This window comes from Haliotis asinina, chromosome 13 (genome assembly GCF_037392515.1).
Source record: "Haliotis asinina isolate JCU_RB_2024 chromosome 13, JCU_Hal_asi_v2, whole genome shotgun sequence".
Lineage (NCBI taxonomy): Eukaryota > Metazoa > Mollusca > Gastropoda > Lepetellida > Haliotidae > Haliotis > Haliotis asinina.
The window spans coordinates 22,132,401-22,152,922 of NC_090292.1; the positions used below are offsets into that span (position 1 = coordinate 22,132,401).

At 41.7% G+C, this 20,522-nt stretch overlaps 1 protein-coding gene across 1 annotated transcript; it reads left to right on the forward strand.

Annotated features, from left to right (window-relative positions):
* The first annotated feature begins 619 nt into the window (after positions 1 to 619).
* Positions 620 to 19,912, forward strand: LOC137259263 (uncharacterized). Its single transcript, XM_067796894.1, has 15 exons — positions 620 to 683; positions 1,336 to 1,473; positions 3,701 to 3,910; positions 4,070 to 4,318; positions 6,890 to 7,047; positions 7,923 to 8,045; positions 8,848 to 8,959; positions 10,041 to 10,204; positions 10,909 to 11,010; positions 12,484 to 12,564; positions 13,264 to 13,384; positions 14,104 to 14,213; positions 14,930 to 15,109; positions 17,618 to 17,939; positions 18,861 to 19,912. The coding sequence occupies exons 2-15, from the start codon at positions 1,362 to 1,364 to the stop codon at positions 18,983 to 18,985; spliced, it is 2,169 nt and encodes a 722-aa protein (XP_067652995.1). The 5' UTR covers positions 620 to 683; positions 1,336 to 1,361; the 3' UTR covers positions 18,986 to 19,912.
* Positions 19,913 to 20,522: the final 610 nt, after the last annotated feature.

The window sequence follows — 20,522 nt, forward strand, 5'->3', positions numbered from 1 at the left end:
ATATATACACATAACATGTAGTGAGTAGTTTAAGGAAGTATGTTTAGAAAGGCAATCAGCATTTCCACAAAACCACAATCCAGCTGTTTAAATATGTTACTCCGTGTGTATGTATTACCAGCATCGGCTGGAACCTGGACAGAAATACACAACAAGTAACAGTTGTTACAGGAATTGTTACAGAAGTTGCTACAGGAGTTGTTACAGGAGTTGTTACAGAAGTTGTTACAGGAGTTGTTACAGAAGTTGTTACAGGAGTTGTTACAGAAGTCGTTACAGGAGTTGTTACAAAAGTTGTTACAGACGTTGTTACAGGAGTTGTTACAAACGTTGTTACAGAAGAAGCGTTCAGTTATGAATTGAATTAAATGATAGAAATAAGATCCTTAAAAATATTAACGATCAGGTAGGAGAAAGTCACACGAGAAAGTCACACAAGAAACTAGTATGTCAAAATCGAGTGCAATCTATCGGGGCTCCAATATTCTCTTAACAATCCTTCTCTGTAAGAACACATTTCACAATACATGTACATATCACAAAGAGATGCAGTGCCAGGCTGTAATTGTAGATACAACACTTATCAATTTACATATACAGTGACCTGCTAGATAGCAACGCTGTTATCAGAGATCGGAGTTCACCATCGTTATACACTAAAGATCTGTTCTGTGCGATTTGGGGTAAGGTTTTATATTAAATCAATACACACAATTATTAGATTACGCTCTGTAAATGTGTTTCTAACATGGTGAATTGATTCTGACGAGGATATTTGTCTTTGGTGATACGATCATGACACCCCTGACTTGTATTATCGTCTATAAGAGATCAGAAAAAGGGGTGTTTCTTTCGTGAATGGTGACTACGAAATGTGGATATGTAACTGCATCTGAAGATAGATATATTCATGTCAATGTTTTCTTTCTGCGCGCTGTATTGTAAATTCATATCGCTTTTATTTAATATTGAATGAAGGCGTAGATCCATGAAAAGTTCGAGAAGATAACTCAGGGTACATAACTCTTAAACGCTATAGATTAGTGAACAGTGCCCGACATTTCGTCTTAATACCGTTTAAATTCTACTGCAAGCTATGTGCATGAGAAGAACGTTCTCATAAATATTTTTCTAAGCATTTGGGAATAAGTGTTTAAAAGTTCGTCACACAAGGATTAACTTCTTTTTTATGTAAATGGAACAGGTTTTGTGATAATGTGACGCTTGAAGAAGCGTAATTCCAAATACATCATATTTCACTCAAGTAAATCGTTCTTTTTTGCGAAACAAATTATGTTGCATATTGCATATAAAACTTTGCTCACGCAATTTCAGAAGTGGGCGATCTGAGGGTTTACACCATGAGGTGCCTGTCGCTTTATGTTGCCATGGTGATTACCATGGCGACAACTCCTGTATCTGGGCATGGCTGGGACACGACTGTATGCACACAACTGACAGTGGACCAAAATGGTATGTACTGGAACAGATGCGAAATGTGCTTATATAAACAGCTTTCATCATCTTTAGATAGAGTGTCTGGGTTAACGGCGCTTTGAGCAATTACTTCAGGTAGACTGGTACTCTGCCTATGCTACGCTCAGCAAGCTGGCTACACAAAGCTTGTAGGAATAGGGCAGGGGAACCAGTCTATTACTTCAGGGCACATCTGCAATCTTCATGTGGCAAAATACGCTTGTGTTAGCTTTCAGCAACCCATGCTTGCAGGTTTGCTGACTTGGGAAACACATGTCATTGAATCTCAAATGTGTAGGTCGACGTCCATGGTGTCAGTCACTGGATTGTCTGGTCCAGATTTGATCGTTTACAGACCAACGCCCCATAGCTGGAATATGGCTGAGTGCGGCCTTAAACAACGACCAACTAATCATGTGGCATTGACCCGGATCCTGTCATGTGACACTGATCCGGATCCTGGATGGTAGACAGTTTGTAAATAATATCATAGTGCAGACAAACCAAGAAACAAATTGTTGGCGGACCACAATTCGATTTTGTTTTTTTAAAACGTTTCGTGGACAATGTTTGTCTTAGTTTACCTTAACTTATTGCAGTTATATTTCAGACAAAAAAAACCCCAAAACTGATGAATGTCAATGTTAATACATTGTATTGGAATGTTACGGTCTTTGTGATCGTGTTTAGGTTTCTTTATTTGTTTATTTAACATACAGAACATCATACCAGCTTATATATAGTATTCCCAGAAATTATTGAGAATCATGTTGCGTCATGTAACTCATTACGTTTATTAACTTCTGGCGTTTTACTTACATAAACATGTTAAAACATCATCCTTTTACAGTCACAGTCTTGTTTTAGTACTTTGTTAGACCTCCTCGCTCAGCAATGCATGCCTGAATACTCCTAGGCACACTACCCATCAAAGTTTGTAGGTAATCGTGTGACAGGGTATCCCAATATTGGACCACCTCGGCCTTCATATCTTCAATATTTCTCAGTCCCTTTTGGTTTATTCTGTCCTTCATGACCCCCCACACATTCTCATTTGGGTTTAGGTCTGGGCTGTAACTGGGCCAGTCTAAAACTTGAACATTTTCGCCCGACAACCACTGTTTTGTGAGCCCGACACCAGTTTAAACATTTTTCCTTTTGTGCATCTTTCATCAACGGCGAGGGAATTCCACGTTTTTTCACCCAATTAAGTCTCTGTAATTCCTGCCTAACTGTTTCATTGCATACCTGAGGACTTCCTCTGCTAATCATTTCATTTCTGATGTTCTCAACACTTTTCAATTTGCCCCTACTCACAATCTGCCCAAGTCTTCGGCGATCCACAACACTGAATTTCCTAGGCCGACCTGCCCCTGCTTTGTGCTCTATCCCGGTTCCTGTTTGAATATTCTTCAAAGTTCTGTATACTGTAGACAGAGGAATACCAAGTCTACAAGCTAACACTTTAGCATCAGCCTCACCCCTTTCAAAATCATCTAGAATGAGCTTTCTTTTCTCTCTTGCTGTAAATTCTGCCATGTCAACACAGGAAGCCGTCTGCTCAGACAAGGGAGATAACTCTTGACGTAATGAGCTGCCTTCTAAGCCTTCAAGAGTTGTCTCCCTTATTTAGTATGCTTAGTGCATAGTGAAAGCCCTTTTTCCAATCTTAGCATCATTAGAAAAAAAAACAAAGATGTTCGACATATCTGTAAGCGTCGAAATAATGGTAAATATAAGGGAATAGGGACAGAAGAGATGAGTTCGACAAAAAAGAGAGTTCGTCTCAGCCGAGTTCTAGACATTGTAACAGAGACTGGACCTGTGATTGACATCGGGAATATCGAACTACGCATTCAGATTCTACATTGCGTTGTTATTTGATGTCATCCTGTGTATCTGAAAGAATGATTGCAGTAATGACGTCATTTCCAAACCCAATGGTGCTTTCATTTCAAGACGAAGATGAATTTTGTTAATGGAAACAAACCTTGGATTTTCTAGCAAGATATTTATTTGTCAGTTATCCCTCCTTAACATCAGTAACCAAGTCAACGCGACTAACAAACCATTCTGTTAATCGACCTATATGACACACAGTTGAAGTTGTTGAAGATGAAAAAATTCGAATTCTTAGCTACACATTCAAGGGGAATTTCAAGTTAGGTAGGACGGTAATAGTTGTACAATTTCTTGAAACGCAAAATGCTCATTTGTTTCCTAGATGCGACACATAAGCGACCAAACCTCCCAAAGCAGTTCAGTGTGAGGGTTGAGGCTAACATCATTGACAAGAACTACACCACCGACATTCAGGAGTGGTACGACGAGATCAACAACAGAGGTGCCATCGATCAGTTTGAGAACGGCGTTGAGGCCATCGCGATATACGACTATGATCTCAACGAGCTGATTGTGGTGTTACCAATGCCAGGTGAGTAAAGTTTTACGCCGCTTTCAAAGTTATTTTAAACGTAATAAATTCAACGTGTATTCGCGGTAGATGCATCCAGGGTATGGTGGAAATTCATCTGGACGTATCCAGGATGACTTCTAGTAGTCATTCAAAGATTTCACGTAATTATTGTTCCAGATTCCAATTTCCAGTGCAGCGTGACTGATCTGGCCCACGATCCAAACAGGTTCATTTTCGGCGCGAAGACTTTCGCCAACGGCACGGACCGGATCTACACCGCCGCTGGAGCTTTGCGGTTTGGTGGGTCGACGCCGGAGAAGTATATTGGGATACAGGTCGTGCGAGGGATACAGACAGACACGTGGAAGTCATGCGTATACTGGGCGGATATGGACGCCACCATGACAGTTCTTTGGCACTTCTCGCGTGAGTTTACTCAATCTGTCACTCGACTCGTGAAGGTCCGGGGTAGAATAGGCCTCCAGCGACCCAGGCTTGCGATTGAAGGGGACCATGCGACTAAGGGAATTTGTGGTCAGATGCGCAGGTGTTGTTGACCCATGTCGTCGTACCCCATATATGTAGATCGATGCTCATGCTGTTGATCACTGGATTGTCTGATCCATCGTCGAATATTTTCACACCACTGACATATAACTGGAGTATGCTGAGTGCGGCATTACAAACAATCAACCAATTATCTTGGCCTAAGGAACAACTAACGGGATCGGGTGGTCAGGCTCGTTACCTTGGTGGGCTCATGTCATCACAATTGTGCAGATCGATGCTCATGCTGTTGATCACTGAATTGTCTGCTCAGTGTACAGACCGCCGCTATGTAGCTGGAATATTGCTGAGTGCGACGTAAATCTGAGCTCACTCACTCACTCACTCACTGTCACGCATTCATAAAACGACTCAGTTAGAATTGATCTCCTGTAAATCAGTCGTAAGGGGCGACTAACAGTATCGGGTGGTCAGGCTCACTGTACAAGTGAGTGACTGAATGAGGTTCTTGAGTAACACATTCTTGTCGCAAGAGGCGACTGACGAGATTGAATGGTCAAGCTCGCTAACTTGGTTGACACATGGCATCGGTTCCCAATGGCGTGGGTCGATGCTCATGTTGTTGATCACTGGATTGTCTGGTCCAGACTTGATTATTTACAGATCGCTGCAATTCAGCTGGAATATTGATGAGTGCGACGTGGAACAAACAAACAAACAAACAAACAAACATGTATCGGGTGTTCCCTTCTGCCAGCAAGGACGAAACAAACAAACAAACAAACAAACAAACAAACAAACAAACAAACACACACACAAACAAACAAACATGTATCGGGTGTTCCCTTCTGCCAGCAAGGACGAAACAAACAAACAAACAAACAAACAAACAAACAAACAAACAAACAAACATGTATCGGGTGTTCTCTTCTGCCAGCCAGGCCTTGAAGAGTGACATCCCAGATAAAATCTAGCCGTAGTGTTTTACTCTCCTCATGTTATTGCAGCCATTTGGAATGGAAGGAAACAAACATCTGATTCATGTCCAGGCATTCGAACTATATAACTGCTTGAAGAGATGTGTTTAGCGTGTATTTTACGAGCGTTTCGTTAGACTGCGGCGTCACCAAATGGTATTTTTCTGGTTTGGGCCGAAAAGTGCGTTTTACTTAATGTACTAGCAATATTACCGCGGGAAGCCCATACATGGGCTTCACACCTTGTACCCATGTTGGGAATCGAACCCGGTCTTCGTCATGACGAATGAACGCTTAAACCACTAGACTACCCCACCGCCCTTGAGTTGATTAGAGTATCAAAGAGAAACCTTAGTGTAGTACGTATGTCCCGCCCCACAACTGAGCGCCTATGTGATCTTACTTAAAGAAGGTAGGTTTGTTCAAAAGTGCCCCTATTTACCCGGCAAATTCCGGGTATCCGATGGGATACACCATGTGACTATTAACGTTCCGGCCCTTCAAAGACAGCTTGGATTATCCGGGGTAGGAATAGTGTGCCCTATGTGAGTGGTCAATTATAATCATTATTTGCTAAAAAGGCGAGGGAGAATTTTTACTTTTACCATTCTGTATGCAAACGATGTCACTTGTTTAGTATCATTGTTTTTAGTTTCAGCTTGGGATACTATTTTAATAAATTACAAGATACAAACAGACTGTAAAGATGATATTATTTATTATATTATTCATGACATTTGAGGAGTTTTAAAATCTGACGTCGAAGGGATGATTTTTTATCATTATTTTTTATTATTTGTTTTTATTTTTTATTTTTTTATTCTTTGTACAAAACGATGTCACATGTTCAGCATCGTTGTCACTCGTAGTGTATTTTTTGTTTGTTGGTGTTATGATCAAAACTATAAAATAAAAATACAAAGCACAGTGTGTACTTACATGTATGTTCAAGGACTAAATACTGATTTCTAAATACTGACAATTTTGGAGCGTCGAGATCCGCGTTAGAATTGATCTTCAGTAATTCATACAGTTGATCACTGGCTTTTCTGGCCCAGGCTCGAATATTTACAGCTCGCGGCCATGTAGCTGGAATGCGGCGTAAAACTAAACCCACTCACTCTCACGATTGTAGGGTTATATAATCTGTGCATGCAGTGTAACTGAAAATCTATTCTTTTCGGAGGGCAGTGGAGTTGGTGGCGAAATGTTTGGATCGTCACGCCAAAGATTTGTATACGATTCCCCACATTGGTACAATGAGATAAGTCCATTTCAGGTATCCCCTTCTCGAGATATTACTGGTACACTGCTAAATTGCCACGAATCCGCTTTCCGTATATTTAACAATGACATTAGGGAAAGAATAAGTCATTCGATTAACCCTAGCACATGTAAAATTAAAAACAAATTATTATTAGCTTGGACGACCGCTTTGTTTAGGAAATGACGTTTCCGCATCTGGTGTAGACGTACGTCATCTCACATCAACAGATCACGTGACCTTTTGCAGGCACAGAGTGGCAGACTTCCCAGGATACACCACAAGTTCCTGTTCGTTGTCACGTGACGGGGAAAATCTGGAACGGCACAGTGTCAAGGGACTTTGAGCACATATACGAGTTCGCAGAATACAGGAACTCGTTGGATGGAGAAACTGAGAAGTTTGAGGTAAATTAACAAATCTGGAAGAGAGTAAACAAATCAATCTAGAACACACACATTAAAAGCAGTGGATAGCAAGTGGAACTGTAATTGTACCTCTTGTGTTGGTCATTGCCGTGGTAACCCTTGGAGCAGGACTTGCGACTTTCACCTGAGATCCGATCCACTGGTAACATTCGGTAATACCTGAAAACTGCTGCTGCTCAAGCGTTATTCGAACTCTGTTACATCGGAGCCATGGGGTAGCCTAGTGGTTAAAGTGTCCGCTCGTCACGCCGAAGGCCCGGGTTCGATTCCTCACATGGGTGCAAAGTATGAAGCCTATTTCTGCCCCACCTTGATATTGCTAGAATATTGCTAAAACCGGCGAAAACCTAAACTCACTTACTAAAAGCTCACCAGCCGAACTACCAGAACTTCAAGAAAGTCGCATTGCCTTAGGCGGATGGGATCTTGCTGATTAATTTGAGTGAAAAAAAGTTTTCATTTGTAAGTGTGAACGTGAACTGTAAAAAGGACCATCCTGAACTGAGTGAGTTTAGTTTTACACCGTTTTTTCAAAATAACGGCAACATCACCAACAGGGTGTACCACGGAGGGGCTTCACATTATGCAAACTACTAGGCTGCTAGGCTAGCACTAGGCTACGCCACCGCCCTGCCAATCATGGAGATCCCAAATATTTTGGAAAAGTCTGATCACTGAAACTAAGGGGCGGTGGGATAGCCTAGTGGTTAAAGCGTCAGCTAGTCATGCCGGAGACCCAGGTTCGATTCCCCACTTGGTTACAATGTGTGACGTTCGGTCTTACCCTGCGTGGTATTGCTATCATAGAGCTGAAAAACTCAATCACTGAAATTCTGAGATATTTTGTGTTGTAGACTCCCCAGGGAGCCTACTGTCAGGGGATGAAAACACGGACCAAGCCGCCCAAACCGTCCAACACTTTCAGCTTTGGCGCAGAGGTCCAGGTTCCTGAAGCCAAGCAAATTTCATACATGACGGTAAGCGTATCTGCTTAGCTGTGTCGAGTTACGTCCCTTTACTTTCTGCACCATTCACAGGCCATGACTCAGAAAGCATACTCACCCGATTACGATCCATTATCAATATATTCAGATAATCGTAAATGTGAACACATAGTTAGCGAATCCTGTCAGGAAAAAGGGGCATGACTTTGTGAAGTTAAAATGTATTTATACACATGTGCAACGTACATTGTGGCCACACAGTGACCTGACAAATGAAGAAGCGGTTTTTTTCTCGACAGATCAAATGATGTCACAATGTTTTTTTTCTTCTATTTATTCTATTGGATTAAAACATTATGACTGATGTCATGTACTGACTGTTACGTTTTTGTTTACCTTTCTAATGCTGAGCAACCCGTGACATCACTGAATGAGGGATTTCTAACGGGATCGGGTGGTCAGGCTCGCTGACTTTAGTGACACATGTCATCAATTCCCACTTGCTCAGATCGATGCTCATGCTGATGATCACTGGATTGTCTGGTCCAGACTCGAGTATTTACATCCCGCCGTCATATAGCTGGAATATTGCTGAGTGCGGCATAAAACTAAACTCACTCACTCACTGGTAATCTGACTTAGTTAATTCATGTCGTATCCAAATTGCTTAGATCGATACTGTTGATCACTTGATTGTCTCGTCGAGGCTGAAATATATATAGCTGGAATATTGCTGAGTGTGGCGTTAGACAAAGTACACAGCAAACCAAATCTGCAAGTCATTAAAACGCCTTTCTTGAAATCGACTTGATGTGTTCAACGTCTCTTTTTCCAGGAATATTTTGACCATGACAATAAACTTGTCAAGTTGGAGTACACACCCAGTAACCTGGAAGGTCCAAACGCAAACACACACATAACGACGGAAATACATGATTTCAATACAGGTAAGTTCATGACCTCATGTCACGGATCAGATAGAGGCAGTGGGGTAGCCCAGTGGGTAAAGTGCTCGCTCGTCACCCTGTAGGCCTGGGTTTGATTCCCCTCACGGGTACAATGGGCGAAGCATATCTCTGGTATCCCCCGCCGTGATACTGCTGGAATATTGCCAAAGGTGGCTTAAAACCTAACTCTCACTTGCATTTCACAATATTCCAGCAATATCACAGGAATTGGCTTTCCACATGTTCGATGTTCATAATGTTGATCACTGGAGTGTCTGGATCGGCATTGGTCACTTGCGGCGTAAAACAACAAACAAGCCAAAGTTCTTTATCTATGAGTATTTCATGCGCGAGTCAAAACTCCAGATACTCCAGATAATGCAGAACGCTGCAGTGCTAGGGAGATTTTCATTCTTGGTACGTTCGTCGCGCTTTTGCTCGTCACTCCGAAGCCGTGGGTTCGGTAAAATGTGTAAAGTCCATTCCATTGTGCCTGATCATGACGCTGCTGGAGCATTGCGAAATACGACGTAAAATTAACCTCACTCACTGCTGAGAGTAGTCCAAATCGTCAGCTGCGTGGGAAAGTGTTAGTTGGTTTGTTGGTGAACGCCGTACACAACAATATTGTGTTATTGCGGCGGTCTGTAAAGAGTCGAGCCTGGACCAGACAGTTCAAAGATCAAAAGCATGAACAATGATCTTCGCAACTGGCAAACGATGACATGTGTCAACCAAGTCATCTAGCCTGGCAAGTCGATCCTGTTAGTCGTCTCTAACGACATGTGGGGTTACTGAAGACCAGTTTTAACACGGATCTTCACGAGTATGTGGAAAGGCTTAAGGGAACGAACTGAGCACAAGCCTAAGCATCGTACTTACGTAAGGTTCACCCGAACCCTCTCATCTGCTTTCGTGTATGCATTTAGATTTTTTAACATAATAGACATGTAAATGTTTATAATGGACAAGTAACTGTATCATTTCAATGCTTTCTTTAGTAACAAAGGATGAAGATAAGCACATCTGTTGCACGTAACAAGAGTCAGTCAGCTATGTAATTATCGTTTAACAATTTCAGGGATTGCCTATATTAGAGACGAGATCAACAACAACTGCACTGTCAATCTGATTTCCGCTTACGGGTTTGATGCTGAAACATCTGGACTGACGTCCGTGCGCATGCGGAGTAGCTCAGAATTCTTTTTCACGAACAAGACTGATTTCATTGCATACGAAGGCCTCGTAAGTATTTAAACCGTCAGTTGAGAATGAATGAATGAATTTTATATCAGTTCTGTTTTGGAATGATAGCTGGTGTAGAAGTGGTGCAGGCATTATGGGCTTGCGACCTGGTTATCCAAGGTAAAACCGCAAGGACGGACCGAGATCACAAGGTGCTGGCATCCCCAAGGGCGGCAACTCTGACTTCATTGATTAGGTTACCTGTATATTCAGTATGACTGGTAATAGCTATAAATAGTAAAATCGAAAACTTACTAATTATCGACCGATTGCTACCATTTGTGCAATTGTTATTGAAGCTTCTTACAGGGACAAGGTTATGGGTCATGTTATGGAGCTTTCGTCAAAGATAGTTGTCGTTCAAACACACTTTTTTCTGGAGATCATCTGATACCTATTTCCAAGCACACATCACCTGACCTGAATGTCTGATATTGCCCGTAAATATCCGGGGTAGAGTAGGTCTTCAACAATCTATGCTTGCCCCAAAAGCCGACTTTGCTTGTCGTAAGAGGCGACTAACGGAATCAGGTGGTCAGGTTCATCGGTTCCCAATTGTGCAGATCGATGGTCATGCTGCTGATCACTGGTTTGTGTGTTTTAGACTCGATTATTTACAAACCGCCGCCATACGTCTGGGTGGTTGCTGAGTGAGGCGTATAACTAAATTCACTCAGTCACCCGGTGCCTGTTATTGTTTTCAGAAAACAATGCGTGGTATAGAGTGTGACGTATGGATCACGGACAAGGACAACTGGCCAGTGGGCAGCGCCATGAACACCACGTGGGAGTGGTACTTCGCCAGGGTACGTCGAAACTGTGGTTACGGATGCATGCGCAGTTGTACTTGAAGTAGTATCCGTATTGGAGGATATTGTAATGCAAGGGATAGTAGTGGTGATGTGTATAGTTGAAGATATCAGCAGTAGCAGCAGTAGTAGTAGTAGCAGTAGTAGCAGTAATAGCAGTAGCAGTAGCAGTAGCAGTAGCAGTAGCAGCAGTAGTAGTAGCAGCAGGAGTAGTAGCAGCAGCAGCTGGTGATGTGTATGGTTAAAGGTATCAGCAGTTGTAGTAGTAGTAGTAGCAGGAGTAGCAGCCGAAGCAGCAGTTGTAGTAGTAGTAGCAGCAATAACGACCCAATAGCAGAAGCTGCGCTTGCAAGGCAGCAGTTGTACTAGTAGCAGTAGCAGTAGAGGAAGCAGCAGTAGCAGTAGCATTAGTAGTAACATACGAAATAGCAGAAAGGCCACAGTAGCAGCTGTATCAACATCTGCAGTGTTAGTAGTAGGATTATCAGTAGTATCAGTGTCAGTGTCATCAGCAGTCCAATAGCGCTAGCTGTAGCAGAAGCAGTAGCAGCAGCAGCAGCAGCAGCAGCAGCAGCAGTAGTAGTAGTAGTAGTAGAAGCACTAACAGCAGCAGAAGTAGCAGTAGTAGTGCCAGCAGTCGTCCAGGTGTGCTAGCAGCAGCAGTAGTAGCAGTGGTAGCAGGAACGGCCGTGGTGGTGGTAGTAGTAGTGATGAGGTTGATAGTAGCGATCTTACTGTCAGGTATGCTCAAAGTTTTAAGCAAACCTTCACATGGTCTTACAGCATGCTGTTAATTAGAGCACTAATTACAGACCTTGGAATTGTCGCTCCTCCGGAAAGTCCATCAAAAGGCCCACTCGCTGTATTCCAGGATGAATCTGTACAAAGCAGTGGGGTAGCCTACTTGCTAAAACATTCGCCAGTCACGTCGAAGACCTGGCTTCGTGTCCTCACAATTGTACAATGTTTGAAGTCAGTTTCTTGACTCCCCCGCGGTGATATTGTTGGAACACTGCTAAAACTAAACTCTTTTTTTCATCTGGCAGAATTCAACATAACAGTTACATAGAAGACATATGCATTAAAGATTCATGTGCCCAGCTTCCTTAGTTCATAACAAGCCAGCTGGCTGGTTGTCTATCCCAGTAGTTGTTGACTCGAGATACGAGTAAAATAATTTTGAAGGTCATCCCATTAGCGTATATCAGTGGTCATGATTGTGATCACTGGATTTGCCAGGTCCAAATCTTGCAAACAGACAGACAAGTTGCAAGTTGTACAGTTATTACTGAAGCTCGTTGCAGAGAAACGTCCATATGTCATTGAGTTTACATATTAGGGATGGAGCTTGTCGAAGCACACCTTTGTCTGGAGGTCTTTTTGATAAGAAGTAATAGGTATACCCAAGTTGTGTTTTACAGTGGTTGCTGTTAATTGTTCTTCATATAAACGTCCCCTTCTATGATGCAGCAAGAATGGCAGGACAACATGGGGAGCAGGTTCGAGAGTCAGATGCCTGTTGGAATCATCATCACAATGCACGTGCAGCCGGTGAGTGAGTGAGTCACTGTGTGAGTGAGTGAGTCACTGTGAAAATGAGTGAGTGCATGATTGAGGTATTGAATATCACTGTGAGAATGAGTGAATGCATGATTGAGGTAGTGAATAACACTGTGAGAATGAGTGAATGCATGATTGAGGTAGTGAATATCACTGTGAGAATGAGTGAATGAGTGAGTGAGTGTCACTGTTAGAATGAGTGAGTGGGTGAGCGAGAGAGTGGATGGGTGAGTGAGTGAGTGAGTGTCATTGTGAGAATGAGTGAATGGTTGAGTGGGTGAGAGTGTGTGAGTGGATGGATGAGGTGAGGTGAGGTGAGGTGAGGTGAGGTGAGGTGAGGTGAGGTGAGGTGAGGTGAGGTGAGGTGAGGTGAGGTGAGGTGAGGTGGGCAGAGGTAACGTGAGGTGAGATTAATGGGTTTTAACCTCCATTAACGTAAGAATATTTCGTCCATATGGCGACGTGCATGTGTGTTTACTTGTACTAACCGCGACTGGACTGATAGATCACCGAGATGCAATGCCGGTAAGTGAGCGGTTTAGTTTTTGATGAATGAGGTTGTGAGCGAGTGAGACCATGATCGTGTGTGTTTGTGGACTGATGGATATTTGAGTATGTGAGTGAGTGAGCGGACAAGCGAACTTATTCCGGTTCTCTAGCAGGATTCATTTGGTGTTGTCGGTGTTACAGGTACGACACTATATCTACAACATCTACAACTACAATGAGCACCCCCCAGTCATCTGGACATTCGACATCGGCAAGTGCTACAACTCCACCGAGAAGCAGTTTCAACAATTTCTGCTGCAAGGTAGATTTGAATTAGTGAGTGAATGGGTGTGGTTTTACTGAGCTTCCAGCAATATTCAAGCACTGTCCTTGTTGAAACCGGGAATTGGACTTCACATATATCTAAGATATATAGATATACTGTGATTAAAGGTAGATGACAGAATTGAAAATGACAAACAATCTAACGCCATGATCAAATTCTCTACTGGCCGTTATTACCACTTTATGTAAAACAGCCATAACGTATCTGACCAGGGGCTCCTTTCACGAAGCAACCGTTACCAAGGTGAACTTTCACCCCGTTCTTTAACATTGCACAATGGCTACCACAGTGACTCACGATCACCTTAGTGCCTTGTTAAAGGAGGCACTGTACTTCATACAGTAACGGTTCGGACATGTTAAACTTCACAGGAAGTAAGAAATTATTCTTACACACACCTAACTAGGTAAGACTTGTGACACATTTATGATAACCGGTGATTGAACCCACATCGTAACCCCCTATTCATTGCAATAAAGACGCTAACTATCCATGGAAGCCTTTTACTCTATCCAGACAACTATATTTCAAATAAACATATGTCCAGCTGCGGTCGTTGTCATTTCTGCTTTTGAACTCCGGTTATCGAATTTTCCAAATCAGTGCAATAAAACAAGACTTGATTTGATTTGATAGGCAATAAATCAGCATGATAAAGTACAGAAGGGGTGGTCATTGTGGTCTCGTTTCTTCAGGTAACTTCACGAAAGACGTTCTGGCAGACGAAATGGCCTTCAAAACCTGGGTGATACAAGCCTTAGTAGCTTTCCTCTCTGTGTCACCTCTCCGCATCTCTAGCTTAGATGTAAGTAACAAATATTGCCTTTATACATCCTGTGTTGGCATTCCAGTCCTGAGAAAACCCTCGTCAACGCGTGGTCTTGGGGTAGACCCCGTCGACCTTTGTTCCCAGAATGGATTCGATCGACCTATGACCCAAGAGTAAATAACATCGACCTATGAACCTTGAGTAAATAATATCGACTTTTATTCCAGAGTAGATACCATCGACGTATTTTTCAGTGTAGATAACATAGACCTATGGTTCCAGAGTAGATGTCATCGATCTATGTTCCAGAGTAGATGTCATCGATCTATGTTCCAGAGTAGATGTCATCGATCTATGTTCCAGAGTAGATGTCATCGATCTATGTTCCAGAGTAGATGTCATCGATCTATGTTCCAGAGTAGATACCATCGACCTTTGTTCTTAGCACAGATGCCATCAACCTATGTTTTTAGAGGAGATATCATCAACCTATGTTCCAGAGTCGATGCCATCAAACTATGTTCTTAGAACATATACCATCGACCTATGTTCTTAGAGTTGACCAATAAGTTAATCCCCGAGGACCTTTGAGCTAAGAGTTGATCTCCATCAACGTATGTTTCTAGAATAGTGCCCCATCTACCGAAGTTCCTAGAGTAGACCTCAGTCAAAATTATAGCCATCATTTTCATAAGGACCAAGGTGTAAATGGCCTCCTCCTCCTCCTCATCATCATCAGTTCGTCTTTTCAGGTGGACCACAGTGACAAGTACATCAAAGTGGCGTTCTACCTCCTGGGCCCGACCCCCTTTAAGGGCGATATCCCTAACTTCCCCACCCAGACTCCCTTAGCCACTGCAGCACAGACACTCACCAACGGCATCAAACAGGGGCAGCTGAAGGTCACTATAGAGACAGGACCGAACTTGAACGTGAGTGATGATGTTGCATTTCATTAAGGAGCAACACTTTCAGGAATTCCTGGTGAGATGTTGCTGGGTCGACAAAAGCTGCTGAAGCTGGTTGTCTCTTTATGCCTAACGACCATTGTAGGTTTATGACGCCTCCGACACCTGGGTCAAGCGAATGAATGTCAGCCAGTATTCCACATCCCCTGGCAACAAACTACATGCTCTACACAGTGGACGAAAGAAAGTGTACACTTTCGAATTGGATTAGGATCGGTTCAAATCAGTTAGGTTGAAAACAGTAACCGCGATCCTTTACACGAACGGGGTGGTGGGGGTAACCTTGAGGTTAAAATGTTCGCGCGCCGAAGTCCTCGTTTCGATTCCACAAATGAGCACGTTTGCTTTTAAAAGTCTGTCCGTGGTTTCTTTTGGAATATTGGTTAAAAACTGCGTAAAACAATATTGTCTCTCTGCGACGTTTCCCATCTCGCTTTCTTCTGTCACAGATATTTCGGGGTACATGGTTAGGCCTAGAGGTTAAAGCGTTCTCTCGTCACGGCGAAGTCCGTAAATGGGCACAATTTGTGAAACTCATTTCTGGTGTTGCTGGGATATTGCTAAAATCAGCCTGAAAATAAACAGCATCTGAGACAAGAGAGTGTGCTTGACACGCATGTGTTGCATGACTTTCTATGACTCTACTGCATGTCTTGGTCCGTGTTCTCAAAGCTATCGTACCGCCAGGAATACTTAGACTGTAATATGTCTAGATCATCGTGATTGGTCTTGCCTACGTGTCTTGTATGTATATACATGTATTAAGTGAGAGTGTTTGAGCTGGGTTTTACAGCAATATTACATCATTATTACGACCTGGGATACGAGAAATGTGCTTCAAACAATTTATCCATGTTGGGAATCAAACCTGGATCTTCGACGTGGCGAACAAATGCGTTAACTACTCGGCAGCCCCGTATGTATTAAGTGACATACTAGAAAATCGTGTATCAGCCCATTTAAGAACGACGTATGCTGTACTGCTGCGAAGATACGTTGAGGTACACTTTTAAGAGATATCTTTTACTGACACTGTGAGGAATAGTGAACTTACGTTGAGGTACACTTTTAAGAGATATCTTTAACTGACACTGTGAGGAATAGTGATCTTAAGTTGAGGTACACTTTTAAGAGATACCCTTATCTGACGTTGTGAGGAATAGTGATCTTACGTTGAAGTACACTTTTAAGAGATATCTTTAACTGACACTGTGAGGAATAGTGATCTTACGTTGAGGTGCACTTTTAAGAGATATCTTTAACTGACGTAAGCCTATCGGAGCAATTCTGGTCTTACGTTGATGCACACTTTTAAGGAATATGTGCAGCTGGCGTAAATGTATCGGGGGAATAGCACTGTCACAATGAGGTACAAATTTAAGAAAAGTCTTTAACTTTCGTAAACCCATCTTAGAATAGCAGTCTTAACACACTTACGAGTTTTTGTAAACTTACGTAGATGTGATATTTGTAAGACACAGACACAGTAGGTGTCGTGACACAAAGCTATACTCTGTTTCCCGTGAAAACGTAACGAATTTCACTTGAAAGAAAATATTAAATCCAATAAAATGACATTAAGATTGCGAGTCCTCACACTTTTGCTTTGCTAAATGCACATTTAAATCTGAGAATTTTATCCAACTTAAAAATTGTTTAACAAACGATGGTAGTTTCATATCGATTTCATTGGTTTATATCGCAAGGGGTATGCTCATTAAATGTAACATGGAAAAGACGTAGGGTTGGTCTGAGTTAACGCTCATCACGTACCGCACGTGCCCGTGTTTCACTGTCCAAACTACCCTATTTTAATACAATCCAATAGCGATTTGTGTTTTAAATGTTCTGTTGGCAAGGTAAAGTTATGGGGATTCGCAATCTTGTTTTCATTTTGATTGACTGTAATCTAGCCAAAATCTTCAGAATCGCATGCTCTGAAGCGAAAGACAGCATTATATGCCGCCAGTCTTTCGAATCACCATACTACCCGATTAAATAACAAAAGGAAAAAGAGACCCTGGCGCCATTTTTCTTTACAAAAACTTAAGTTTCTACTCAAAATGTAAACTACGTTTAACAAAATGAAATAGCTGAATTTTAACTCATGTCTATTTTTCAAAAATAAAAAGCCCACACAAACTTAATCTATCCACCAAACTGAAATTGTTCACTTTGTTTGAGTTTAATATTGATTTCAGTTCATTCTGTCAGATGTATTTTCCTGTGGTTACTCAAATTTGAGTAAAAACTCAAACGAAACTCAAAACTCAGTTAATGTTAATGTCGAGAAATCGGGACCTAAGCTTGGTACCGTCACTACAGCACATCACAACGATCTTAGTGTAGCGTACGTCGTAAGCTAAGCTGAGAGTTAAGTTAGTGTAAATCTGATTATTTTTCAGAGGTGTGTTATCTTTTACTGATACCTCTTGTCGCAAAATGCGATCAGCGTCATGTCCAATATTCCAGGTGGTCTATCTGACTGCAATCCCGTACTCGGACAAGCTTTGGGGTTTTACCCCCATGACAATGGCTCAACCCATCACATCCCAGCCCGATGATGACCCTGAGGACGAGCCTGAGGTTAAGGAGAAGAATAAGCCTCAGGATGAACCTCAGGATAAGGGGAAGGATAAGCCGCAGGATGAGCCTGCGGATGAGCCTGTACTCGAAGTCGACCCAGTCCTACCCGAGTTGGAACCCAGGATTTACAAACGATCTGTGCGTCGCCACCCGCTCAGGCTGAGCGCAATTGAGATATGTGAGGCACCTGCCGAGGGATACAGTGGGGGTAAGATATTTTCCTGCTGTGCGAATCTGTGGCAGACTCTCCAGTGATTGATATCATGAGCAACTATTAGATTTTAAGATACATTGCATAGTGTGCATCTGTATATACACACATAACCACACACATATATCTGTCACCCCATCCATCCATCGATCCCTCTCTACAGTTATATAGATCGGTATTCGTTCGCTACATATCGATCTGTTATCAACAAATGTTGGGATTGGTACAATTGTGCAAAACATGTACAGAGATCAAAATAACAAAAACAAACAAACAAACAGGTAAATCTTTAGTGAGTGCTCGCACATCAAGCATGCATTACCTTCTGAGAATTTTTGCGAACACCTTCTCTTACCGGTATTCCGTAAACGAGAATAGCACGTTTAGACATGTAAAATCTTACATATAAATACCATTGATGACGATGACTCAAATCATCACTGTCCTTCTTTCATTTTGTAAACAGAAAAACAAAACAAACAGGAAAATAAACCCAAAATAACAAAAGCATAAAAAACAAAACAAAAAAAAACAAGCAAAAACAAAAAAACAAACAAAAAAAAACAAACAAAAAACAAAACAAAACAAAACAAACAAAAAAAAAAGAAAAAGAAAAAGAAAATAAAGATCAAAACCCCCAAAACATAACCAGAAAACTCGGATTAGAATTAATCGTCAGTAATCGTCCTCAGCGGCGACAGACATGGTCAGACTCGCTGATTTGGTTTGATACTTATCACTGTACCCCATGTACATAGATCGATGCGCATGCTGTTGATCACTGGATTATCTGACTCAGACTATTGTTTACACCCCGGCGTTATGTCGCTGGAAACGTGCTGAAGGCGACGTTAAACAACAAACTGTAAATAAAGGAAATCGACAACCCATCATAACAACATCTGTGAACTGTTTCAGGGGCCTTGGCCGGAATTGCCATTGGAATGTTGACGCTGGGCTTCCTGGTATGTTTCGGGGCAATATTGCTTGGATCCAAATATGGCCGAAGAGCTGCTCGTAGTCAAGGTTACGAAATGCAATGAAGCATCTGATATAATTCCATCATTCATCTTGTGTCATATCATGTCAGCAATCAGCATCCTGCCGCAAGATGTTTGTACCCTGTTGGACATATGATCCCATAACATTGGACACAATACAGGTTTTAGCAATAGTATACGACTCATTATAACAGCAAGTCAAACATGGGTTTTACTGATAGGATACGACACACCATGCCAGCTGGTCAAACATTGGTTTTACCAATAGGATGCGACACATTATACCAGTTAGTCAAACATGGATTTTACCAACAGGATACGACACATCATACCAGCTAGTCAAACATGGGTGCGCATGTATTTTGACAGGTATTTTGTTTTCCTCCAACAAGTTACCTTCAGTTGGAAAGTGAAAATCAGAAATGACCGTTAGATGGTCACAGTATTGTCATTTTATGTCAAGTAATTAATTGTGTCGTATGAGCAGGATGGCAATAGTTATTTGGCTTTAGAAGCAGTACCATCGTATCTTGAACAATATGTCCTTAAACTGTCAATGCAAATAACTATGGTATCCTTAAATCAGTTACTAGATGAACCTTCACTGAAAATATGTGGACCGGTCTTTCCAATATTCTTAGCTTAACGTTACCATGGCATCACTAGTTAATTTTTGAAATAGGCTGGCGCTTAACATTGTATTCTGGATATATGTTGGACACGGTGTATGTTATACCCTGCATACAAACACATTATACAAACAGAAGTTACCATATTCTGCATGTACTCATGTCTTGACACTGTATGTTAACCAAATCCCATTCTCTATAACACATCTGTAATACTCGTTTGCTGCATGTATACAGATTTGAAGTTTTATAAACAATTCAACGATTCCTGAGATTTTCCAACATTTGTATATATGAACATGTAACTCCAATGATGAGCAATAAACAATACCACCTGTCACATTGCAGCTTTTTCATATATTTTAAGGATTCAGAGCACTATGATTGTTTTGGTTTATTTCTCACAGAAAATCGTTCAGTTCGTTAACTGTGATTTCACAGACGTCCGTCTTTGCATATGTGTATATAGAAAATAATAATTCTTGGCCATCTGGGTTAGTGAGTGAGTGAGTTTATTTTTACGCCGCTTTTTAACAGTATTCCAGCAATATCACCGCGGGGGACATCAGCAAATGGACTTCGCACATTGTACCCATGTGGGGAATCGAACCCAGGCCTTCGGCGTGACGAGCAGTAATCAGTAGGCTACCCCACCGCCCCCTATCTGGGTGAAACACAGATTATTTCAGAATAGCACAAATGACCCATGTGATTTTGGGGGCATTGTTCTGTGTATTTTTTTCATAGTTCATAGTTTTCATGTTTGAATATTTACAGTTCGGTTTGTCATTTACAACGGTATAAGTGCACACAATTTAACATATATGAGGTGCATAAAATACAGCGACCTTTACAATGTGCAGTCGATGAGGTAAAGTTATTTAATGCAACATTTCAGTGATGACCAGAATTTAACAAAAAATATCGTTTTCAACACAAACTAAATAAGA